The sequence below is a fragment of the Osmerus eperlanus genome, chromosome 12 (genome assembly GCF_963692335.1).
Source record: "Osmerus eperlanus chromosome 12, fOsmEpe2.1, whole genome shotgun sequence".
Classification (NCBI taxonomy): Eukaryota; Metazoa; Chordata; class Actinopteri; order Osmeriformes; family Osmeridae; genus Osmerus; species Osmerus eperlanus.
The window spans coordinates 8,758,874-8,785,671 of NC_085029.1; the positions used below are offsets into that span (position 1 = coordinate 8,758,874).

A 26,798-nucleotide genomic window follows, 5' to 3' on the forward strand; every position below is an offset into this window, starting at 1 on the left:
TACAGTGGCCACACACTCTGGACTCTTCTGGTAACCAGGTTTTCTTATGTCTGCCTTTTTCAATGGCCAGACTGTGGTCACTGATCCTGTATTTGGTCAGGATCTGTCTCTGTTTTACGTCTTTTACAGTATAAAGATATTTAGCCAATTCATAGTTTCTGTTTAGGGCCCGATAGCAACTTAGTTTGTTTTGTTTTTTGGTTTGGTTGTTCCAATGTTCCAGATAGGCCTTTTTGGTTTGTTGGACAATTTGGTTTACTCTGATTGGTGATTGTGAAGCAGTGCTGGTCTGAGATGGGGCAATGTTAGGTGTTGGTTGGTTAATTAGTCTCATGACCAGCTGACTGAAAGGACTCTTTTGGGGGTTCAATTCTTGGGTTTTCAGTGCTTCAAATTGCAGAGTATCTTGGGGACTTAATTTGAGATGTATCCAGAATTTTAGTGATCTTTTTTTGATGTTTATAATTAATGGATATCGGCCTAATTCTGCTCTGCATGCATTGGTGGGTGTTTTCCTTTGTATATTCAATATAATTCGACAGAATTCAGCATGCAGGGCCTCTATTGGATGTTTGTCCCATCTAGTGTAGTCATGCTGACTGAGTGGACCCCATACCTCACTGCCATATAGAGCTATTGGTGCTATTACGCTATCAAATATTTTAGTCCAGATTCTGATTGGTATGTCTATTTTATGGAATTTTTTTCTAATTGCAAAAAAAGGCTCTAGAGGCTTTCTCCTTCAGCGCATTCACTGCCAGTCCAAAGTTTCCAGAGGCACTGATTTTGATCCCCAGGTAGTTATAGAACAGGGTGTGCTCTAGTGTGGTGTTTCCTAGAGTGAATATATGTTTGTTTTCCTGAGATCTGGGCTTTTTCTGGAAGATCATTATTTGAGACTTTTTAAAGTTTACTGTCAGGGCCCAGTTCTGACAGTATTGCTCTAGCAGATCCAGATGTTGCTGTAAGCCCTGCTCTGTGGATGACAACAGCACCAGGTCATCCGCATAGAGTAGGAATTTTACCTCCCTTTTATTCAGGTTGAGGCCAGGGGCTGTAGATTGTTCCAACAATACTGCTAGCTCATCAATGTAGATATTGAAGAGCGTTGGAGATAAGTTGCATCCCTGGCGAACACCTTGTTCTTGAGTGAAGAAGTCCGTTCTTTTATTGTTAATTTTTATCCTGCACTTATTTTTGACATAGATTGATTTGATTATGTCATAAACTTTACCTCCTATACCACTTTGGAGAATTTTATAGTATAATCCTTCTTGCCAGATTGAATCAAAAGCTTTCTTAAAGTCAATAAAGCATGCAAAAATCTTTTTTTGTTTGTTTTGGTATATGTGTTGATCTATTAGGGTGTGTAGGGTGTAAACATGATCAGTAGTGCGGTGATTTGGTAGGAAGCCAATTTGTGCTTTACTCAAGACATTGTGTTCCGTAAGGAAGGCCAGCATTCGGTGCATTGATAATGCTGCAGAAGACCTTCCCCATGTTACTGCTCACACAGATGCCTCGGTAGTTATTTGGGTCTAATATGTCTCCACTCTTGAATATTGGGGAGATAAACCATTGACTCCATATTTCAGGGAAGCAGCCCGCTTCAAGGACCAGGTTGAACAGCTTAAGCAGGGCCTGCTGCAGCTCAGGAGTGCTGTTTTTAAGCATCTCTGTCCTGATACTGTCAGGACCGCTGGCTTTTCCTGATCTAAATTTTTTTATATTGTCTTCTAGTTCTTTTATTGTAATTTGGTAATCAAGTGGGTCCTGATTGTTCTTGATGGTTGTTTCAAGTATTCGTAATTTATCTTGTATCTGTTTCTGGTTAGAGTTTAGACTGTTAAGTGGCATTTCTTTATACAGGTTTTCAAAATGTGTTTTCCAAATGTGACCATTTTGAATGGTTAAGTGTTTGTTTTCATTTTTGTTAAGTTCTTCCATTTTTTCCAGAATAGATTTTGGTCAATTGAGTCTTCAATTTCTTTTAGCTTTTGATTGTAATGTTTTCCTTTTTTTTGCTTTAGAGTTCGTTTGTATTCTCTCAGTGTTTCGGCATAATTCTGACGCAGGTCTGTGTTTTGAGGTTGATGGTGTTTTTGATTAGACAGATTTCTAATTTTTTTCAGATGTTTTTACAGTCTTCATCAAACCACTCATCACCTTTGGGCTTCTGTTTTGTCTTATAACTCTTTTTAGTAAGACCTGCTTTATTGGCGGATTTGTGAAAGATTTTTATAATTTCTGTTACTGCCCTATTTATTTCAGATTGATTTGTTTGGAATTTTGCAGAGAGAAAATCATGAATTAGGTTGGTAATTTTAGGAGAAGTTAATATATTTTTAAAGTGTCATCACTGTCAGGAGCCCATTTGTATGATGTTTGTAGTTCAAACATTTTGCAGGGCTCAGGTTGTTTGTTATTTTTTTGTCCATTTGTTTTCAGATAGACATTTATCTGACAGTGGTCTGTTAGTGGTGTCTGAGGTCTGACAGTGAATGCGCTGATGGAGGAGGGGTCCATGTCAGTGATAGCGTAGTCGACTACACTAGTTCCAAGAGTTTGAACAGTATGTGAACCTTCCTAAAGAGTCCCCTCTGGTCCTACCATTGAGCATGTACAGGCCTAGGGAGCACAGAGATGCACTAATTCTTTGCCCGTTTTGTTTACAATACGATCAGGGTTGTTTCTCTGGGAGATCGTGTAGGTATGGTACAGTGAGGGTTGTCTAAAGATGTGATTCTTACAAGCAGCATCAACCATGTCAGGCTCACATCCTGTTCTGGCATTCAGGTCTCCAATCAGCAAGATATTACCCTGGGCCTGGTAGTGGTTGATCTCTACTGGAGATTGTCAAAAAAGTTTTCATTAAAATATGGTGATTCCTGAGGGGGAGTGTAGGCTGCACATATATATAAATCACTGTCACATTTGATGTTGATTTTGTTTAATTTAAGCCAGAAATGTGTTGGTGCTTTTTTAATTTGTTTTAATTGGTTTGATAACTCGCTTTTGTACCATACAATAACCCCGCCAGAGTCTCTGCCACGTTTGGTACTTTTCTGTTTGAGGGATGGTAGTAGGATTTCTGTGTATCCTGGGGGACAGTGAGAGTCTGTGTCCTGCCGACACCATGTTTCTAAAAGTATGACAATGTCATGGCCATCTATACATGTTAGAAACTCTTGGTTTGAACTCTTTGCTCCATAGACAGAAGAGTATAAACCTTGGATGTTCCATGAGCTAATCGTGAGAGATTTACTTTCAATCATTTGTTATACAAAAAAAGAAATTATTATATTACAATGACAGGTAACAATTCAATTCAATTGAGATCAGGCAGTGAGGAATACCCTTATTAAAATTAATATATATATATATACACTCACTCTATTTTCCTCTTTAATAATAAAAATTATAAATATAACGTTTTTACCCCTTTTAATATCTTGTTTATACATATACTAATGGTGTGTGTGTGTGTGTGTGTGTGTGTGTGTGCGTATGTATATATATATACATATATATATATATATTATATATATCAGGATAGATGACATCTCAGGATAGATGACATCACACCAAATAAATCCCAATGCGGAAGTTGAGACGGTATTGAGATCCGTTGACGAGGTCAGAGATGAGAAAGGAACAGGAAAAACAGCCTCCAGGCACTCACTCTCCCCTCTCTCTCTCCCCCCTCCCTTTCCCCACCTCTCATTTTCCCTCTAACATCGTTTACTAGAATACGTTCAGCTCAGTAGACCAACTCTGCACACATTCCACAGAGTGGCAGCTGCTTGGCCCTTCTTGACCCTACGTGTCTAAATGAGGTCCAGCTTTCAGCTTCCTGAACAATACCCTACCCCCAATTACCACCCCATCTGATCAGCTGGCCGGACAGTGGCTTGGAACACTGGTCAGACAGGGAGAGGGGGACCAGGAGGGAGGGTATAAGAGATGGGGAGAGGTGAGGGTAGTTTGGTGGCCTGATTCTCTCTCTCTCTCTCTCTCTCCTCTCTCTCTCTCTCTCTCTCTCTCTCTCTCTCTCTCTCTCTCTCTCTCTCTCTCTCTCTCTCTCTCTCTCTCTCTCTCTCTCTCTCTCTCTCTCTCTCTATCTCTCTCTCTCTCTCTCTCTCTCTCTCTCTCTCTCTCTCCTCTCTCTCTACATAGCTGCAGAGCCCTGCACTGTATCCACAAGACTGCCTATGCCTGCTAACGTCATGAAACTCGCATCTCTGTTTCTGTAAAAACATGCAGCGGTCCAACAGTATACTGGCTTTCAGAGAGATGTTTAAGTTTGAAAATGAAAGGGAGAGAGACCACAGTAGAAACCATTGAAAATGGAGCAACAGGGTGATATTCAGTGGATTTCACCTACAGAACATAAAATAATACACAGACACTATGCCTATGCTGTCTGGGTTTGGCTCGGGTGCAAAGCAGACCCTTGCTTTGTGAGAATGACCATTACATGAACCACTCTATCTCTCACACACACAAACACAGGCTCACACACATATCAGTGATACGTTGGCGCTAAACCATCAAAGCATCAGTTCAGGCTAGCAGCTGTCTCAACACAGGTTGTATCTCCAGTGAAACCATCTCATTGTTTCTCCTGGCCTGTTGTTGTTCCAGCTCAGACAGACAAGCCACTTAGGGGAGAGCACTACCACGCTTAATGCGCCTTATTGGATGATGTCATGTTTGATAACCTTTATCAAATACTAGATGGGTCAGGTGGGCTTTGGTGAAGTCGACAGGTGTGGAAATGCATGTGTGTGTGCGCGTGTGCTCAAATGTGCGTGTGCATGCATATGTACGTGTGTGTTTGTATGTATGCGGGTGCGCACTTATGCAAATCAACCGCCTAGCCAAATGAACTGAAGGCCCGTTGAGACGGACTCTTTGATGCGGTCTTATCTCATGTAAAAAACGCCTACGGGTGTTAATATCTTCCCCTGAGATCTGACTTCCTGCTTCCTTAATATGATGTGCAACTTGGATACCGCAGCGTTGCTGTGCGTGTGTGTGAGTGTGTTTGTGTGAGTAAGACACCTGGACCAACAACCCAGGTGACCTCCCATCTGGCAAAGTGTGTGTGTGTGTGTACTTAGCCACTTTCTGGTGGTGGCGGGTGAGGGTGGAGGGCAGGTGGTGGTGGTGAGGCCGGGAGGGGGGGGGGGGGTAGTGGCTGGGGGGGTTAGGAGGAATATGAAGCTAAGCTGGCCTGCAAACAGGAAGTGCTGTTTTAGCGAATAGGCAGATATATGCTGCCGCATCAGATTAGCCTCATACACACACACATGCACACATATCTACATAGAAACACACGCAATCACTTTATCAGTCATAGCTTTGCACTCTGCACTAGAATCTAAAGGATATCTCAAACAACAACAACAACAACAGGAGACTAAGTGTTTCCTATGCACACAGTATCCAGGCATACAAATACCCCAGCACAAGTGAGGTGTGCGGTGGCGTGTGGCCTCCAGGGGGCGTCTTACCACACACATAGGATGACACGGAATGACGAGGCTGGTCGAGCCAGTATGTTTCATCGCCCAGGGCAACACAGCAGCAGACAGTGTGTGTCGGTACATCTGTCTTTTGGTGATCGCACACACACAGGCAGACGCACACACACACACACCTAGGTGTTCTTTATGTGCTGGAGCCCAGCACAGTTCATGTAGGACGTGTCTGGAGTGGGTATTTCTAAGTGGCTATCCCAGCTAGTCTAGCATGTCCCGGATGCCTCGGACGTTATCAGACCTGCCACCAAAGACCAACAGCATTCCTCCAGCCCTCAGCCTTGGCCGGAGGTCTCTATCTACGGTTGTCTGTGGAGTCTCCCTCCATCCTCACACGTCTACCATCATATCTGAAAACAGCTTTGAAAGTATTACTTTGTTTCATTGGAGTCTGTACAGTGATGTGGGTTAGCTGAGGTGTAAAGTGACTGGGTGGGACTGTGTTGCTGGTTGATGTGGCTGCGGCCCAGGTCACAAGGGCAGGGTCTTCCTTTTTAGGGGTCAAAATGAACTGGGCTCTGCCCTCTCTCTCTCTGTCTGTCTTTCTGTCTCTCTCTCTGTTGTGACCTTTTGTTGGACAGAGAGTACTTGTTTCTTACTGACCACCCTTGGCATGCACAGAGGAATATTAAACACATTTGGCTGCTGACTCACGCTCTGTTACTATCCAGAGATTTAAATCGAATAAAAGCAGCCTCTGAATCTTGACTAGAACAGAGACAAATACTTTGAATCAGGTTGTTGTCAACAAAAAATGTGTTCCTCTATTTCATCACAAACATCTTGCCAAATCTGTTGACCCTTTACTGTTTGAGATATCAGCACTTTCTGGATTTCGTACCTTTGGACTGGGGCCAGTGTCCTTGGTACAGGCACGTGGATGGGAGTGAGAATTTATAGTAGTAGCAAACTATCGCAAGGTTCAACAGCTCTCTCAAACTCAGAGGTACCACCATGTTCATGTAGAAACTGGACTCATCAAAGCCAGGATAAAGCGAGTGGCATTGACTTTGAGAGTTAATATATTACAGACTTTTCTCCAATGAGTTTAGAATTTCCATGACGTTAACCATTAAGTCTTCCAAGATTTGCTCTGTGAGAGGCACGACGAACCATTAGGAAAGGATCGATTTGTCCTGGTCTTCTGTCTCAAACCCAGTCACACCCACACTCACAGTAGAGTAGATCAAGGATTTAGTGGAGAGCTGAGCTCTAGGCCTGAGAGGACATAGTTCCAGATAAAATCCTCTGGGAACTTCTTGATGCCAAAAGAGAGAGAAACAGCGAGAGACAGAGAGAGAGAGAGAGAGAGAGAGAGAGAGAGAGAGAGAGACAGAGAGAGAGACAGCGAGAGATAGAGAGAGAGAGAGAGAGAGACAGCGAGAGAGAGAGAGACAGCGAGAGAGAGAGAGAGAGACAGCGAGAGAGAGAGAGAGACAGCGAGAGAGAGAGACAGCGAGAGAGAGAGAGAGAGAGAGAGCGCCAAAGAGGAATGGTGGAGAAAAAAAGAGCTGGGAGGCGAGAGAGAAAATGAAGGAAAGGACAGAAGACATGAAAGGGCGTGAGAATGAGGAGATGCAAAAAGAATAATGTAAAAAAAAATGACTTGGAAAGTGAACCGAATAAATAGCCCGTTTAACATAGTAACAGATCTGACAGGCAAGACTCTAGACATTGTTTCCAGTTTAACAAGCTAGTGATGATTGAGAGGTGCGTTTGTTCATCACACTCCCTGCCTGTAGAGGCTGGGTGTGATAAGCTGGCTCTGTCATCTGGAAGCTTCCACGGTCATCGACTAGGTGTTGCTGTCTCACGGCCCCGTCAAGTGAAAAACTCTGGTGGGGCGTCAACAGGATTCAACCACTCCAGATGGGTCGATGGTCTATGAAGTGATGGAGAAGGCTGTTTGAGAATCAAAACATTTCCTCACCTAATGCCTGCAAAACATGCACAGATATTTAAAAGGTTGAAGCATAAATACACGTGTGTGTGTGTGTATGTGCGTGTGTACATACAACCTACAGCTCCGAATGCCCCTCTGACAGAACGTTTTATTTGCCCAGTGGAGGAATCCGTTTCAGGAAATGAGATGTTAATAAACCAAATGAGCCGATTTCTCTTTTCAATGCTTTTTTCTGTGCTTTGAACCCTCCTGGTTGGGGCAGGAAGAGAGAGGTACAAAGGGTGCTCCTGTGCAAGCCAACATACAAGGCACTTCAGAGTGTCTTAAAGGCCTCATAACTGGGGAACGAACGGTGAATGCAAGCCCCCAGCTCTCCGATACACTTTATGAGATATGATACGTCTCTGGCTGGTACACTGCCTGCCCCCATTCCACATTCACTAACCTCTATGAAATATGATAGAGCTGGACTGAAGGCATCGCCTCCCTCTATAAACATAGGCAGGGAGATCTCGCTCTCCATTCCTGGGGAACAGCGTGATGGATTGGAAACGGGTCCAGATAGGGTGAGCCCTGATAGGTCACCTCAAGTCACCCCTAGTTGGTTGGTACTTGTGAACGTTCTTTGGAGGTGTCTGACATATATACACACTTTACATACTGTACAGTACAGTCTCTTTTCTAGAATGTGAGTCATCATTTCAGGCCGTGCCTTCCAGAGTCTAGAGTTGCATAGACCAAGGTTAGGTGAGGGGTTCCTGTCCAGAATGTTCGTTATGAACGTTCCATCGATGAGCCACTCCTCCAGCATCACTCCCAATGGAGAGCAAATACAAGACGTGTCGATATGTTTCCTCCTCCCACCTCACTGGCTTTCGCGCAGGATGGCTTATGAACATCTTCGTGTACGTTCCCTAACTGTGATCCTTAACCGTGTTCCCTAACTGTGCCTTGTACTACATTTTGACATGTGGTCATTTAGCAGACGCTTTTATCCAGAGCGACTTACAGTAAGTACAGGGACATTCTCCCCCAGAAAAGTGGGGTGAAGTGCCTTGCCCAAGGACACAACGTCATCTGGCATGGCCGGGAATCAAACTGGCAACCGTCTGATTAATAGCCCGATTCCCTAACCGCTCAGCCATCTGACCCACTGAAACAGGCCTGGGCCTGCGCCCTGGCTGTGTGCCCGTGCCTCAAGCGGTGGCCTGCCGACGTCACCTTTGTGTGTGACACAGCCAGAGAGCAGCACAACGGCAGACGGAGGGGACACAAGTCTCACCGGCTGTTCCTCGTGTGACCTGCAGGGGGTAGTAGAGGGACCATGCTGGTCCGGTGTGTCTGACCCTGTATGGACAACAGCCAATCACACCCTTATCTCAGCAGTTTGAGGGTTGGTTTGGAGCCTGTTGCCCTTGAAAACTGGTTCCAACGTGGCATCAACTCCTAGCTGGTCTAGAGGTTCCACTTACGTCTACGGGTTGGGGGCGGGGTTATCGTAATCAACAAAGAACAATTGAATCTGTTGAAAAAAATAAACTGAGGTTCAGTGAATAACTTGCATTGATTGTGCTTCTCCCCTGGTTTCAGCAACAGCATGGAAGTACAATCTAAACAGTGGTCCGTGGAGGAGACAAACTGTCTCCTTGCACTGCGGTCCTCAGCGGAAACACACGAGAAACTTGAGAACAATGCCAACAAATCCAGCATGAGATGAGGTTAAACAGAAACGTCAAACAAATAAACAGCAAACTAATGAAGTTACTCTTGCTAGCGTTGCCGAATAGGCGGAGACAGACATATACACTGACGTAATGACAGGGCTCTCTGGCCAGTGGAAAGGCAAACATGTTCTTAGAAGGTTTACAAGTTGAAGCAACTGCGACCCAGCACTTGAAACAACCCAGAACTAGGTTTGCATTGTTGGAGATAGGATATCAGAGACTGATGTTTAGGAACTTGTTCAGCTGTACCCAGCTAGCTTGCCTCATAACATTTCACAGTAACTGTCAAAGCGTTCACAAACTTTGCCAACTGTGTAGTACCTGTAGCATTTGCATCCATAAACAAACCTCTCTCTCTATCCCTCTCCCTCTCTCTCCCTCCCTCTCTCTCCCTCTCCCTTTTCCCTTTTCCCTCTCCCTCTCCCTCTCCCTCTCCCTCTCCCTCTCCCTCTCCCTCTCCCTCTCCCTCTCTCACACACACACACACACTCACACACAAGGCAGGCAAAAAAGAAGTGGGTTCTGGTATGATGTCCATGCTTATAGAGGGAGGGTGGTGGGCCACAGAAAAGGACAACAGAGACATTTCCCTGCTTTGTCTCGCCAGACGGCTTCCTGGGAGGGGGGGGGGGGGGGCGGGGCACTGTTTATCTCTCAGTATCAGAGGGCCTTTATTAGACCTTGCAGGTAGGGGGCACTGGGCTCCTATCTCTCCTCTTTGGACTGTAAACACACACACACACATTGTCAAGGAGCGGAGAGGACAAAGGAGTGTGTGGCTCTTTGGTGACTCACCCAGATGATGCGTCAGACCTCCGACTCCCTCCCTCGGGGACTTGAGGCTGCGTATGCAGCTGGAGTTGGTCTGAGGATAGGAGCAGACAATCGGAGGGATTCGCTGCGCTGCGGCAGCCATATTGGATTGTTGTGTTTATACACACGCTCGGTTCACCTCAGGACTGCCGAGGGCCGTCACCAATCTGCCACATTTCCGCTCGTCTGGACCAAGACGCCCCTGCCAAAAGAGAGACTGTGCTATGCGCAACTAATTGATGTTTTATGGATGTGTGTAAGACAATGTGTGTGTGCGTGTGTGTGTGGGGGGGAGAGAGAATGTGTGCGAGTGCCCGTGCGTAGTATGCGAATAGTATTCACAACAACGACGTTCCACGCAAGCTAACAGGCTTGCCCATGACATGCAGCGACATCTGCTCCTTGGCCGTCCAATCAGAGCTACCCAGACAGATAAAGGTTGACCTCCAGACTACGCTAAGACCTTTGTCACGTGACAAGTAGAGCCCACCCCTTTCTTTTCTTCCCACCACAAACCACACAGACATCCATGGCTCACTAACACTTGTCTCTCTATTCTCAGTCCAGAGCAGAATAGCATACCTGATTGCCAAGCTGAAATCCCCCATGATATGGAACAATGCTGTACTGATTGGGTGCCAACACAAGCATGGAGGCTCTTGCTGTGATAAACCCAGCTGGTTGATGGATGGTGCGTCAAGCCTGTGTTGTTTACATCTGTCCTGGTGATAAAATAGCAGAGCACATTTCCACGAAGCCTTGTTCAAGCGCTGGCCACTTATGACAGAGTGGGTGATTGTACCTTCTACAGAGAACTGAATCTTAACGAAGAGGAAATGTCAAGATTGCCTCCTGAAAGCCACCATACTACAGACTGCTATGCATGTATGGAACTGGAGCAATGGCAGTAAACGAGCAGCTTGCGCAAAGTGGGCCTTTATGGGTCCACGCTGCTTTTCTGTCATGTTTACCGGAACCAGACACAGAGGGTGACCCCCACAACAGCCGAGCCACCTACATGAGGCTACAGCGAGGGGCTGCGGTGCCTGGCCCCTGGACAGGGTTGGCTGGAGGGAGGGCTCACACGTCAGTACAGTGAAACCTGCTCCGGCGAGGCAGCTGTTCCCTGCTATGTCAGCCAGCCCGGGAACGCCGAGGGAGCACGTCGTGCTCGTACTCGGGGAGAGAGAGGGCGAGAAGGGAGAGAGACAGAAGAGGAGAGCGAATGACAAGAGAGAGAGAGAGAGAGAAACAGAGAACGAAAGGAGAGGCGGATTGAGGTGCAAAGGCAGAGGGGGGGGGAAGAAACAGGAAGCGAAGGAGAGAGAGAGACAAAGGCATAGGGCAACAGAAAGAGCGGAAATGGAGGGAGATCAAAACAAAGCGAGATAGAGAGACGTGGGGAGTGGTATGAGCCCCTGGATGGTCGTCTCGTGACTGCCGCTCTGGAAAAAAGCTGTGTTTAACAACTGGAGGATCAACACAAAGGCTAGTGTTACACTCTGACGGATAGGCCTGAAAGCTGTGGAGATAAGGGATACAAAAATAGGGGAGGCTCTTCAGTGAAAGTATCTATAAACTAACTGTGTATACATAGGAAAAGAAAGCTGTGAATTCCACTCAAATTTTAATCTGAAATCATTTAAAAGCTACAGTAACACCAACAATTTAATTCCTGCAGAGTCGTGTAACGTGACCTTCCAAAAGTACCTTGACTAGATTCGGCAAACCCTTACCTGAGACGTAGCCTGGGTGTCAGATGTGTGTACCTCAGGTCCAGTCACCTCCTGTTGAACCTTGACCCCGGCCCCTCCCATGGTATCTGCAGTGCATTCCCAGCTGCTGTGGCCCGTTCTGTCCTCACCCGCCCTGAGGCCCTGCTAGCAGGGCTAGCCTGGGGGCCAGTCCTGGGAGCCTGCAGGGCCACTACACACCCAGCCTGGGACTAACTCAGACATGTCTTACCTCACATGGCTCAGGCACCTGACACCTCTAATACACATCATTATCCTGAGGCCCAGACTATAATAAGACCTCTCGCTGGTGAGATATGGGGAATTGATGGGAGTCGAAAGGGTTCATTTCAGAATGTGTGGGTGTTGAGAATTGAGCTCAGTCACTGATACTATGGGTCCTCTCTCTGGGTTCTCTATTCAATGCCCAAATTAGGATGGAAGTGCTGACCTTTGCCACATACCTCTGCCCTGTACCCTGCCACCTCAGTTGGCTGAGTGGCATTCCGGCAGGCCACCCACTAATCCCGTCAGCTCATCCTACAGTGTCCGTCAGGGACCAAAAAGGAGGGGAAATGCGATTGAACTCAATTTGCAGCTAGACAGATGATGCGTTCTCAGAGCCTCTTTGGCCTTCTGTCTTCAAAGAAAGAATAGTTCCATTCTCCTTTTGTCCCAATTTTTGGGAAATACAGAACAAAAGCATTGAGCTGCTCCCCCATCCAGAACCCATTGGCATTTTGGACGGAGAGATGGAGGGGGCAGGGGTCGAAAAATGTCGCAGAACAATAGTCAGGCTTTGGAATTTCATTTTCCGCCATAAAAATTATGTTTTGTTTTTCTCTATTTTTGGTTTGGGCACAGAGAGAGTTAAGGATGAATTGATCGAGTTAGGAGGAATGTTGGTGGAGTTTGGAGTTTTAAAACAAAGCAGACTTTTCACAGACTTTTGTAATTCTGAATTCTCAAACAGAAAAACTGCAACCACAGTGGAAAGTACTGTAGTGTAGAACTTTCTGGAAAACAAGAACATCTCTTGCTTTGTCCACTCAACAAGATGCCCTCTTTGAGTGAGTTTGATGGGACTTAAAAATAAAGCCATTTCTAACTCTAACAACATGTTAATGTTGCATTTACTTAATTAAAATGATTAGCCGTCAAGTTCTCCTAGAACTATTTAGTAGTTACGGTATGTATAACAGCACGGTTGAGTTGCAGGGTGTGTCTACGGGCCTAACTGAAGAACATGCCTGTAAACGAACCTAATACCATGCATGATGCACTGTGACCTTTGACAGCCAAGGGGTGCGCAAACTAAACTCTCCAGCTATGTGTATGTGCGGGCGAGAAAGAGACTCTGTGTGTGTGTGTGTGTGTGTGTGTGTGAGAGAGAGTCTGCATGTACTGTATGTATGATTGGATCATCTTACCTCTTCCCCCCCCCCCTTCCGCATCCACTCCAAATCTGACAGGAGATGACTATCGGCGTGTTCTGCACGCGTTTGCTCTGGGCTGCCATCCAGGCCTGTGTGTAGATGGATGACTGGACACACATGAAGGGGAACCGACTCCCCACGTTAGGGCTTCACCTGTCCTCAGCGCCTGACAGCAGGCCTGGCAAGGCTGGCAGGGCTGGCAGGGCTGGCCAGAGCCACTGAGCCACAGCCACGGAGCAGCCTCACACAGGGGAGGGACTCCATTCCTGACTGCACCACAACACAAAGCTGTTGAGATCATTGTTATCTCAGATACTGGAGTCAGGTGGCTGAGCGGTGAGGGAATCGGGCTAGTAATCCGAAGGTTGCCAGTTCGATTCCCGGTCATGCCAACTGATGTTGTGTCCTTGGGCAAGGCACTTCACCCTACTTGCCTCAGGGGAATGTCCCTGTACTTACTGTAAGTCGCTCTGGATAAGAGCGTCTGCTAAATGACTAAATGTAAATGTAAATGTAAGATACTGTAATACGTGTACTGTCCTACAATGGAATACGCTTCTTCACAGAATCCACTCAACCCATTTGCCGTCCTAATGTAAACAGTATAGTGACAGTTCAAGGAGGAGGGGCAGTGATGCTCCTTGAGAGAGACTGCCACGGTGGGCCATGACAGAAAGCCTATCCTTGGGGGTGTTGACGGGAGACAGTGTGGCTCTAATGACATTGTAATGGCATAGCTTAGAGCCAACAGCCCCAGGCCCAGCCCAGGGCCATGTTCAGTCTAGGCACAGCTCCAGATCCTAGCCTGGACATAGACCCATATAGACCCATATCTAGACCCAGACCCAGATCTAGACTCGGATCCACACCCAGATCTAAACACAGGCCCAGACCTAGACCGAGTCTTAGACCCAGATCCAGGGTTCAGCCATTCGCACCCTCCCATAAACAGCTGAGGCTGTGAAGTGGATGTTGAGGCAACACTTCACAAGCCCCTAAAATGAGTGCGGAGCAGGGCAAAGGAAAGACAGTGGCAGAAGAGAGAGAGAGAGAGAGAGAGAGAGAGAGAGAGAGAGAGAGAGAGAGAGAGAGAGAAAGGGGGAGAGAGAGAGAGAGAGCAAATAGGGGAGAGAGTGACAAAAGACAAAGGTTAAAAAAGAGACTGAGACAAGACTGCCCCATTTCCTTCCTTTCTTTATTTGTCTAGGATGGAATGAGACGTGGGCACACCTTAACTCACCACACACACACTCAGAACTTCAAAACTCCAGTGACACAAGAGGAAAAATGCAGGGTCATTTTCCGGGTGACACAGGCCGAAGATGTTTCACTGATATTATACCGAGATACCCAACTATGACTTCCATGGCCGTGAGTCACAATACAACAGCAAGGGTTTCCATGGTTACTACACATTTCCCACTCATCACTTCCTACACAGTATGTTCACATTGACCAGATGTGGGCCAGGATCTGTGAGAAGCCACCCCGCTCCCTGCAGTCAGTCCTACTGAGTCAGCACGAGGAATTCAATGGTTTCCAAATGAACAAACATAGTTTGGCTCCAAAATGGATGCAGCCCAGCAGACATGTCAGAGTGCATGACAGGGAATGTAGCAGGATTAAGCTGTGGATCAGTTTTGCTGTGTGCAGAATCCAATTGAGTGCTGAAGCTGAAACGTCGTCTCAGATTCATGCTTGTGTTGCCCTCCTAACAGCATGAAATGGGGCATTATGGCTGAACTTTTGTACAAGATCCAGATGGTTGTGGTAGAAAGATGTACGCTACATTTTTCTGTTCTGGAAAATGTTGAGGGGCTCGGGGCCTCTGTACTTATTAGGTTCTCGTTTTTAAAAGCTGCTGTTCTTTCCCTCAGTCTAGAAAAGAACTGACATTAACTGACCGTGCAGTTCAGACAAAATGCTTTCCGCACAAATGAACGGCATGCATTGAATAGGAAATCCAACAAAATAAAATAATGTTAGTTAGGGAAAAGTTGAATCTGTCTACGACTCATGGTAAGCAAATGGAAGTCAAATGCTGGGCCTGAGTGGGTTAGATTCAACTGGATTGTGAAGGGTCTATTGACAGACCTGCACCTCATTCAGAGTCTTTGTGCAGCGTTCTATCTAGGCCTAGCCAGGCCCATGACTCATTCCTTCCACAGCTGGCTGAGACCCAGCCAGAGATTAAAACATGGAGCACTTCATTACAGCGATGAGAGGGCGCCACTCCTCTCTGTCCCTCACTACAGCTGTGCAGTACCACAGAGTGGCCTGTGGGGGTGCTGTCTTGTGCCAAAACACATGAGCTGAGCTCAGCTGGGCTCTAAAGAGGCACTTTAGGTTCAGGTTTCCATTGTGGCTGTCACTAATATCAACGTGTAAGTAGGGGGGTAGTGTTTCAAAAGAGTTGATACAGAGCTTGGACGTTTCAGCACAGTGTTAAGTTCCCTGTCTCTCTCAGTCAGGACCGTCGCATTAAAGATAATCAGTGTGAGATTTTGTCATTTGAAATTCTCCCCTCCCCTCCCATCCCCTCCCCTCCCCTCATCTCCTCCCCTCGGCTCCCCTCCTCTCCTCTCTTCCACACAGTGCCTCCAGTGGAATGTGATGATCGTGTACTGGACAAAGCCCTGCATTCACTCCTCACACTCCCACTCCTTGGAGAACCTGCATTGGAGTTCTGAACACTGACGAGAGAGAGAGAGAGAGAGAGAGAGAGAGAGAGAGAGAGAGAGAGAGAGAGAGAGAGAGAGAGAGAGAAGATCAGGCCACCAAACTACCCTCACCTCTCCCCATCTCTTATACCCTCCCTCCTGGTCCCCCTCTCCCCTGTCTGACCAGTGTTCCAAGCCACTGTCCGGCCAGCTGATCAGATGGGGTGGTAATTGGGGGGTAGGGTATTGTTCAGGAAGCTGAAAGCTGGACCTCATTTAGACACGTTAGGGTCAAGAAGGGCCAAGCAGCTGCCACTCTGTGGAATGTGTGCAGAGTTGGTCTACTGAGCTGAACGTATTCTAGTAAACGATGTTAGAGGGAAAATGAGAGGTGGGGAAAGGGAGGGGGGAGAGAGAGAGGGGAGAGTGAGTGCCTGGAGGCTGTTTTTCCTGTTCCTTTCTCATCTCTGACCTCGTCAACGGATCTCAATACCGTCTCAACTTCCGCATTGGGATTTATTTGGTGTGATGTCATCTATCCTGAGTAGGAGGAAGCATGGAAGATAATCACTTGCACACACAGGAGGCCGCCAGGAGCCAAGACCTGCAGTTTATCATCATCACCTCCAGGACGCCACCCACCACGTCTCCTCAGCACGCCTATGAAACACTCAACACTCACCTCTGAGGTCTAACCAGGGGCACTTCTGTGGTGGGGGGGCCGGGGGGGCCAGTGATCATGTGACAACAAGATTGGACCCCATAGTGGCCCCCCTTAATGTAGAGTCTGAATAAGTATAACCATAGTATTTTGCTTTTTAATGCCTGCAGTGCAGTGAAGAAAACAATATGACAACAAAAATGTTTGATGTAACTGGCCCCTCTAACGGTAAAACTGGCCCCAGCTTGGCCTATGGTCTAACATGGCTTGAATCAAACACAGAATAAACTGGAGGCATCTAGATTCACCTATTTGATTCATTGAAACGTCTTGATTGCAAATGCACCACCTGATACTGTATATTATAGCTTGAAACACAAACCAAGATGTTGAATATGAAGTTGCTGATAGCAAGTTGAAAAGACACACTGTCAGCTTGACTTGGGGGCCAGACAAACAATTTCAAAGCATCAGCCTTCTCTGCTGTCTGTTCTGTTGTCTGCTTCCTGAGTCGGTTATGGAGAGCCCTCTTCGGGTCCACTGTGTAATATAACAGAACCGCATACTCGGTACCCTGGAGCCATTTTACACCAGACCTAGAGTACAACCATTCTCACAGGAAGGCAATGAAGCTAGCTAGCATGCAATCACACTGAAACATGCATCAAGCCATGGCAACACATTCTGCACTGCACTGGGGAGGGGGGTTGGGGGGGGGGGGGTCGTCTACATTGAGGAGCTGTCCTGTGACCTCCCCTCCCTCGCCACCGGTGGGGGGGGGGGGGGGGGGGTCATCAGCTTGGCGGGGGGATCTCCTACAGTGTCACAAGATTTACCGCCTGGTCCACTCTCTGTCCAGGTGTGGCTGACCGCCTGCCTCGCAGGCAGAACCGTGCAGTATTCACGAAGGCAGGCTGAGCCAGCCTGCGGGTGGCAGGGCAGGGTGTGTGTGTGTGTGTGTGCAGGGTGTGTGCGGGGTGTGTGTGCGGGGTGTGTGTGCGGGGTGTGTGTGTGCGGGGCTACAGCTTCACACCAGGAGCGTCCATTTTCCTCGTTGAGTGTTTACAGGTCCACGCTGATGTCTTAAATGAAATTAATTCAAATGTGGTGAATCGGAATTCGCTGGGTGAAGATGCGGTAGAAGGAGAAGTTCCGACCGGTGAGCGGAGCAGGGAGAGCAAGTGAGTGGTGTGTGACTGGAGGGGTGGTCAGAGAGGCGAGGGTAAACATGCAGGCCGGGGGAGCAACAGACCAGCTCTGTTTCCACTGGATCTGAATGGTGTTTAGAGAACCAATCACACATCCTTCCCCGTCTATCCTAAGCTGATAGGCCCCTGTGACATGGTGAAGGGTGAAAGATATGTCAAGGCTGTGCATGTGCGTGTGTGTGTGCGTGTGTGTGTGTGTGTGTGTGTGTGTGTGTGTGTGAAAACACTGTAACCGCATTAACCATCTAAGGCCCTTGTAGAGAGTGTTCCAATCCCTCCAGGTTACTGTTACACACGGTAGCCTGTCCCTGAAATCCAAGCTTGGGTGTTCCGTCACCTGAGTGGCCAGGTTTTAGGTTCTGTCCTGTCATTTCTCCCTCCTCATCCAAATGACCTGTATCAGATCTCATCCAGGCTTAAACCTTGAAATGCCCCCCAAAAACTACTGTTGCAGAAATGCTGTATAAGACCACCTGACCAATATTGGCATGTCTAGACACCTTCCCTGCCCAGGTCACTCGTCACCAACGGGAAGTTTGCCAAGGCCACCGGCATTCCAAAATACCCACAGAACATCCAGCCCGAGAATGCACTCGGATTCAATTTCACAGATAGCAGCCTGCTTGTTTCTGCTTGTGGCACCATGGCAGGGATTCTTTCCATTTGCGATGTTATACTTCAAGCTGAACCACGGCGCTGACATAGAGGTTTTACGAGATAGAGAGGTTTCTCAGTCATGCATCAGAGCATCGGCCTAAACCCTGTTCGTCAAAACTACAAGCAATTCAGCTCGACATCAAAAACTCCCAATGAATACACTATGCAGTACAGTATACAGCACGGCAGTCTGTCCACTCCCTTAGATATCCCTACTACTACACAATGTGCAGTGGTCCACAACAAGGCTAGAGTGTTTATATATAGGGCCCCTATAACATTTCACTCCCACTGGCGCGTGAGGCGGCCTTCTGGGTCGAGTGGCGAGGGAGCACTTCTAGAGGACGTTCAGAACTCTATCTGGTGGGGGCGGGGGGGGGGGGCTAGGACATGTCATTCCATTCTAAATCCAAAACCTCTATGTCTGTGACAATGCGTGCCTGGCTGCCTCCACGCTCTGAAAGACAGAGGGTGGACGAGTGGCATCTCGAAGGCCACTACTGACCGCCTCCCTCTTCACTACTGTCAGCTAACATTCACACTTTGGACACAGGATCCTGGATCTTGTCTTTGGTGCCACCCCCAATGGGCCACGGTGTGTAATCTGCACGGTGCCAGTTAGTCAGCTGGCCAGCAGTAGTGTAGACCAGTGCAGAATGCCAGTTAGTCAGCTGGCCAGCAGTAGTGTAGACCAGTGCAGAATGCCAGTTAGTCAGCCTGTAGTGTACCATAGACCAGTGCAAAGGAAGAGGTGAGTTAGTTTGTGTCGTGTCCTGGTGGCAAATAGGACATTCCAATGCACTTCCTTGAAATGCTCCTCAAAGGAAATACGCATGGGAACCTCATTAAAGTGGAGGACATACACTCCCATAGCCACTAGCATCGCCAGGCCGTTAGCGTTAGCGCTGCCGGGAGTGGGTCTCAGTGGGAATACCTTGAAGCTTGGAGAGCGTCAGTCATCCTGCTGGCAGGGCCGAGGCTAATGCAGCAATGTTGTGTTATTCTAGTGAGTGCAGCGGACCCCATGGAGCTAATCACAGCAGAATAGCAGCCAGAAGCTCACGCCATTGGAAGACAAAACAACCTGGAGTCCAATTGGCTGAGACAACAGTCGAGCATGAGGCACCGTCTGTCCTGGGCAGAGTATCTGGGCTGGCTGGATGGAGAGGGGCCGACTGCACTGTTCAGCAGTCCTGGTAAAGCTACCCGTCGTGGACAAGGAACCAAACCTACAGGCTTGTCACGGTAATGAGGCCAATTACCGTGACAACGTGGTTGTGACGGGTCACACAGCTACCAAGGGTCTATGATTTAGAAGCACAAGGTGTTTATGAACTGTCTATGAGAGAAGAGGGAACAAGGAGGAAGTGTATTTCTGATCCCATGCCACATGCTCAGGCATCTGTGCGTCTTCGACATCGAACCTATGTTAAACTGCGAGGGGAAGACGACCATTCATTTCGAGCTGAAATGATTTGACTCTGCATGTCATCGCCTGCTTCTCACAATGTAACCAGAGCCCAGGACCAGGGCCCGGGGTTTGGGCACCTTCATTGTCTATCCAAAACCGTCTGCCCAGATTAGTGTAAATGATCCTCATTTCCAATGCCGGTAACACGACACAGATTATTATTCTATGCTACACTGGCTACTGTGGACTCTTCCTGTGGCATGAATCATTGAGCAGGTGACTGTAACCTATACGATGCCGGGTAGTTACCTCAGAGCGGGGACATCCGATGCCAGGAGACAGAGCCGCTTTAAACAAGCTTGGATTTTTGCTTCACTACAGGAAGGCTCAGCCACAAATGTCATTTATGGTTTTCAAGGACTGTAACTTACGAAACGAGAGGAAATGTCGTTTGTGAAACGGAAGCGAGGTTCGTTAGACTTCAATCAAAGTTTTATAGCCAGGACAGGGACAGTGACAACATGACGGTGTTCAGATGGCATAGCTGACACCACGACCAGAATACTCTGTCCTTTGTTGAATTCAAACAAATGACGCACCCCGAAGCAAGCTAGCCTGAGTGTTAGTGGACTGGCTCAGAGGGGGGTCAGAGGTGCCATGGCATTGTGGCACATAGACAAGGCTGAACCAAGCAACAGCTCTGTGTGGTCCTAGGCAGGCCTGTAAAGAAGAGAGCTGCAACAGGGGGGAAAGCCCAGTGCAGAATGCACTTTCAAAATGCAGCCCATTAAGGAATGCCTATGACTCACAGATGGACATTTGAAGCTATATTCCCCCTTAGCATCCGCTGATGCCTCACTGTACTTAAGGGAGTTGAGCTCGGCTGGTGTTTGATTTCCTCCTATTATTGGCAGACATTTTGATTGGTTGAGGTCCCCTGAGGAGGGATGGTGCAGAGGGCTAGGTCTGGTCTGTCCTACTGTATCAGTCCACACAGCTGGAGACATTGGAAGCAGAGTTAGGACCTCGATTAAGAGCAGATCGCTCCAGATGCTGCTACCAGATGTGCCACACCTCATCATATGTCCAAAATTCCCCAAGTATAATATCATCTCACACACATTAATGTACACACACACACGCAATGTCCATTTCCTCTGCACATGGGTCTAGACACATTTGATTATACGAGGGCTTATCACCCAGACTGCTTATACTAAGTTCCAGATGTTAGGCAGTCTGATTTCATGGAGTCATCCAGACAGGAAATCTGATTCTGAAATGTGGTGGTGATATATATATATATATAGCCAGAAACGGGGTTGTGTGGGTTCAATATCTCCTTATCTCCAAAAAGTGAAAGACGTCTAAACTTTGAATTGAATCTCACTCATGTTCGACTGATGTGACGAAATGATATTAGTTATGTTAGATGGTTGGTTATGGCTACATCAACGCAGAACATGTCACATAGACCCCTCTTAAAGTACCGTATGTAAAACAATAGTAACCCTAACCCTTAATGTTATCCACTTCTTATTCGTCCTGTAAAATATGCAGTATATAACCAACAACTTTGCACCCACTAAAACGACCCTTTCAAAGTTAACTATGGCAACTGCATCTTATGTCAACAGAAATTCTGGCCAGCTTTGCAACGCCTCTCGGACGGTAGACTATTGGCTCGCTACAGCACCAAACGAGTTCAGTGGATATAGCAAAGACATTCATCAATAATGTAGCGCAGCGTACCTTTGAAAGCTCCTTTGAAACTGGCAGGTGAGCGTTGCTGTCCGGTTTGACGGTGGAGGTAGGCGTGTGCGCTGCGTGTCGAGAGAGAGCTATTTTCTGCTTTTTTATCCTTGTGATATGAGCGGTTGACAGGGACGCTGGGCATTTGTTGTTGTTTTCGGTGATCATCACACCTGGGCACCCGCTACTCCGCAGGGTATTTGTTGATAATCATTAGAGTGAAAACTGTTAAAAACGAAACCGTTTTTGGATCCATTCATCTTCGATTTTATAAACTTGTGTAAGATTTAAGCCATTTACAATATTTGTTATAATTCCAATGTATATTATTATGCAGGAATTTTTAACAGGATAAAAGTTTGACTATACTTTACTGCAAACTGTATGACAATTGACAGTGTGTAGGACTGGTGCCAGACTTAAGGTCATGCCTGCCTTAATGCTCACTGGAAACATATGTGCTCATACATCCTGCTAATCGGTCACACATTTTCAGGAGACCCTCAGGATAAATGGAGCTGATGGGATCCACGCTAACGGCTACATATGCCCGTCCCAAAACCAGTCACTTCCTCCCTGCCATCTCCACCATGGCGTCCAGCTACCGCGGCCACCAACCGGCCCTGGCCATGAGCCACAGTGCCAACCAGCCCTGGAGGACCAACACCTACTACAGGACAGGGAGTGCCATCCCCAACTTCTCCTCCCTCCAGAGGGATAACCTCGAACTGGTCCGGGCCAACACCACCTTATACCCATCCAACAGGTCTGCCTTGACCACTCGCTACACCCCAAACGACTGGTACATGTCCAACCAGAGCAACTACAGGGAGTCGGAGTCTTCCAGAAACAGCGCGGAGAGACTGAGGAAGGACACCATCAGGCTTATGCAGGATAAGGAGCAGCTGACCCGACGCACGCAGGAGACCACCAGCAGGAACATCGGGGAGCGCCTCAACGACATCGTCTTCTGGAGGTCGGAGTTGCACCACGAGATCGACAACATGGTGAGCGAGATAGCGGCCCTCACCGAGGTGAAGAGGAGGCTGGAGAGAGCGCTGGCCGAGACGGAGGGACCGCTCCAGGTAACGGAGAGAGTGTGTGTGTGTGTGTGTGTGTGTTGTGTGTGTTTGTCGGTGCGAATTTGAGTGTGACGAAAACGACAGCGTCAAAAACAGAAGTATTTGACAATCTCCACAAGCTCGCACGTCGCAAGCCCACAGCTGTTCGAGTGCTCTGCGGATCATTGAGCGTTTTCACCCCACTCGGAACTGTGTGGCCTGTGGTGACATGGTTTCTCTGAGGGGGCCTGAATGCAGAGACAAGTCTGTCACCGAGGGCAGCCTCACACAGCCTTAGAACTCCCGTTTCGAATGAGGTCGCTTGGTTACCAAGAAACCCTCCACATTAAGCACTGCAAGTGCTTTGGGGCGTAAAGTAGTGTCAACTTGATCTGGATGGAGTTCTAGTGACATGAATGGGCCGATAGGTGAGATCAGGTAGCAGCACAATGCTCTCTAAAGGTAATGTAAACCTAGGAGTGGAATTAATACAGTGATCAATCACACCTGTGCTATTGAAACGTTATTGAAAGGTTTTGAAAGGTTTTCCATTAATTAAAGCATCGGTGATGATTCAAGGAAGGTCCCCACATACATCAAGGTGTATGTGGGGATAGAAATGCTGAATGTAGAGCCATCCAGACAGGAAATCTGATTCTGAAATGTGGTGGTGATATATGCCAAAAAAAACAAAAAAACTGAAAAGGGGTTGTGTGGTTTCAATATCTCCACATCTTCAAAAAGTGAAAGACGTCTAAACTTTGAATTAAATCTCACTCATGTTCGACTGATGTGACCGAAATGAGATTAATCTTGTTAGATGTTGGTTATGGCTACATCAACGCAGAGTGTAGAATGTAGAATTCATCACGGCAAATCTATTTGACAGTTTCAACAACGTCTGCCCTCTCTTCCAGGTGTCTCAGGAGTGCTTATACCACAGGGAGAAGAGGATGTCCATCGACCTGGTGCATGACGGCGTGGAGAAAGATCTCATCAGGGTACAGCTGTCAAAGCCACCACAAGATAATGGCAGTTGCTAAACGTAAAAATCTGTTATCGTTTTTTTCTCAATCCACTTTTTTTTTCTCCCACTCAACCAGGAAGTAGAGGTCATCAAGTCATGCCAGGAGAGGATGAGACGGCATCTGGACAGAGCCGTCGCCCAGCTGGCGTGAGTTGGCTCGTTTGTACACGAAGGCCATAACTATCCCGGCATAACTAACAACGTCTACAGACTCTTCCTATGTGCTGGTCGACTCTTCCCAGGTCGAACCGAGCGTCCCAACACGAGCTGGAGAGAGACCTGAACGACAAGGTGACCGCCCAGAGGATAGACGACAGGTGCCACCACCTTAGGAACACGTCGGATGGGATCGGCTACTACAGGGGGATCGACAGACTGGACCCCTCGTGAGTTTGGTGTCCTACACCAAGCGTGTGCTGCCCAAGCCCTACACGGGTGACATTGTTCCGCGCCTTGAAATATTCGAAAATCATTTGTGTGACCTTTAGCTCAGTCTATGAAGCTCTTTTGACTTCTCAGGCTGTCCTTGCCCGACTCGTGGTCCAAGTTCACGGACGACAACCTTCTCCACTCCCAAAGCCAGCGTGTGGCCTCACACAAGCTCCGGGATGAGATTGAGGTTTTAATGAACGCCACGTCCAGTGAGATGTGGAACCAGTTCAACAAGGTCAACATAGCCTTCACAGGCCGCATGTCGGAGACATCTGACGCCAAGAACAGCCTTCAGACCCATCTGGCCAAGGTGACCGAGGGCATAGACCCTTCTCTGGGCAGTCCTGTTCAATTCACACTGAGATGCAGACATTGCTACTTGCTGGAGACTTCCGTAACTATACTGCGTGTGTGTAAATAGTGTAATCGTCTCCCAGCTTAGGCTAGTTCTAACAGTCCTAAAATCAACCCAAGAGAAGTGCCTTGTTAACTCTATGGTATGTTTGTTCAAGTTAAAGAGGCCTATAAAATCCTCTGATTTATCAATAGTTTTATTGGTTAGTATGACATTCTTTGAGTTACACAATATGTTAAGCAGGTACCGTAGCTTTGCTCTTGAACTAAGAGATAAACGTGTGGCAAACTTTATGTTTGTCTTTTAAGTACAGACATAAACTGAAGGAGCATGTGAGTGTTTGGAATGGCCTCACTCTTCATCTTCACACCCACCCGCCCTAGCAGGCTAAATTCAGCCCCTTCCACCATAATTGTGTTTGGGAAGAAGGCATGCTAGCTCACAGAACACTGCCTGGGCTCCATTCAAAAGTAAGCTATCTTTCTTGATAAGGATTGTTCAACCGTTCCTATTGGTTTGCTGAGGATGGTGAACAAGAGCACAGTAGAGAGAAGAACTTTCTGGAACGAAAAGCACCTCTGTGTTGACGAAACAGTGTTTTCAAAAGAAAAGGCCCAAAATAGATGTCTCTCTCACTGCCCGTCCCATTATGTACTGTATACTGATACATACCCCGGGACTGAACAGTGGGTCCCATTGTTCCAAGGGTTAATTGGAGATGGCGGGGTGAATCTACCTCAGCTGTTTTGTGCGCTTATCCACCGACAGCAGCTGTTATGCGAAGCACACGGTCTTTAATAAAGGTCCGTCACCCACGGTTGGGTGGCCTGGTGATTCTGGGGAATTACGTTAGGTTCAATGTGTTGGGCTGGGGCGTGCTCTGTGTGTTGCCGAACAGTGTTGAACCCGCTTGACCTCGTCAGCTCTGCGAACGCCTCGGAATGCACGGCGACTGAAGTTTTTCGCTTTTCCACAAGCGCCGTGCGAGTCAACAGAGCCTGTTTTGCTTTCTCTTTCGGGCCCCCGACGCCAAACTCTTTCGACGTTTCAGAATGCTGTCCGGGTCAGTCGTTTTCCTCATCACATTTTCCCAGGACCTTCTCACCGCGCCGTGCTTCTCATGTGTCCCTGTGCAGACCCTCCAGGAGATCTTCCAGACGGAGATGCTGATTGAGTCCCTGAAGAAGGCGCTGAGAGACAAGGAGAACCCCCTGAGGGTGGCCCAGACCAGGCTGGAGGAGAGGACACGGAGGCCTAACGTGGAGCTCTGCAGAGACAACCCCCATCACAGGTGCACACAACATGTGGAACCCCTGTCCCAAACACACACACACAGCCTACCAGACACTAGGGAGTTTCACCTGCTTCCCATATTGTTGGAAAATCAGCCACAACAATCACAGACTTCGGCACGTTACTTCCACACTTCCTTTCAAGGTGTCGGCCCAGCTTTTCAAAACTCTCCTTTTCTCTTCAGACTGATCAGTGAGGTGAGGGAGATCGAGGACACCATCCACAAGCTGCGCGAGAGGCTGCAGGAGGCAGAGAACACCCTGCAGACGCTGGTCAAGACCAAGGCCACCCTGGAACATGACCTGTCCGTCAAGGCCAACTCCCTCTTCCTGGACCAGGAGAAGTGCATGAGCATGCGCAAAACCTTCCCCAGCATGCCACGCCTGGTGGGCTACACCTAGATACAGCTCACCTAGATAGGACCACATAAGCACCTTGATACAGCTCACTTAGACAGGACCACATAACCACCTAGATATAACTCACCTAGACAGGACCACATAACCACCTAGATATAACTCACCTAGACAGGACCACATAACCACCTAGATACAGCTCACCTAGACAGGACCACATTACCACCTAGATATAACCCTCATCTAGACAGGTCCACCAACTTTCCAGTGGCTTGAGGGACAAAACAATGATATCACAACACTTGAAATCATGAAGAAGTTTGAAAGCTGTGACTGTTTGTCTGAGGAAGTGTTGCACTGGCAGCCTGGTTGGCAAAATCAGGAATAACATTTATTCATACAACAGCCTGAGGTTTGGAAATCATGGCAGCTGATAAGGATTAGATTACAAGCACAACATATCATTACAATGGGAGCCACCATTACATCATTTGCTAAATCAAATAAATAAAGTACTTGTTTGACGTGTAATATTTACAAGTGCCGTTGATGAAGGATTAATGAAACATGTACAGTACACTGTAGACCTACAACACAAAAACACTTTAACTGAGAGGATAGTCTATGGCAGCTTTTCTGACCATGTATGGGTATCTGGCCTGATAAGTGCTCTGCATAGCTATCACTGAATTATGTTCTAGAAATCCAGATATTTATCCCTAAAGCAATAAATTCAAGGCTATTACGGAGATACGGTTTCAAAGACAAACACA

General features: G+C 47.5%; 1 protein-coding gene across 2 annotated transcripts; it reads left to right on the forward strand.

Moving 5' to 3' along the window:
- The first annotated feature begins 21,425 nt into the window (after positions 1 to 21,425).
- On the forward strand, positions 21,426 to 26,556 carry tekt3 (tektin 3). 2 transcript variants are annotated; one of them, XM_062475030.1, is made up of 8 exons: positions 21,426 to 21,528; positions 21,998 to 22,586; positions 23,480 to 23,563; positions 23,666 to 23,736; positions 23,832 to 23,975; positions 24,109 to 24,331; positions 25,513 to 25,667; positions 25,854 to 26,556. In XM_062475030.1, exons 2-8 carry the CDS (start codon positions 22,014 to 22,016, stop codon positions 26,068 to 26,070), a joined length of 1,467 nt encoding a protein of 488 aa, XP_062331014.1. In that variant the 5' UTR covers positions 21,426 to 21,528; positions 21,998 to 22,013; the 3' UTR covers positions 26,071 to 26,556. The 2 variants fall into 2 exon arrangements, with proteins under 2 accessions (XP_062331014.1, XP_062331013.1); XM_062475029.1 differs by having other exon boundaries at positions 21,476 to 21,697.
- Positions 26,557 to 26,798: the final 242 nt, after the last annotated feature.

Coding starts and splice junctions, on each gene's coding strand:
- tekt3 (XM_062475030.1), top strand. CDS start 22,014: ATGGAGCTGATGGGATCCACGCTAACGGCTACATATGCCCGTCCCAAA. Junction 23,976..24,108: donor ATCGACAGACTGGACCCCTC/GTGAGTTTGGTG, acceptor TTGACTTCTCAG/GCTGTCCTTGCCCGACTCGT. Junction 25,668..25,853: donor AGAGACAACCCCCATCACAG/GTGCACACAACA, acceptor TTTTCTCTTCAG/ACTGATCAGTGAGGTGAGGG.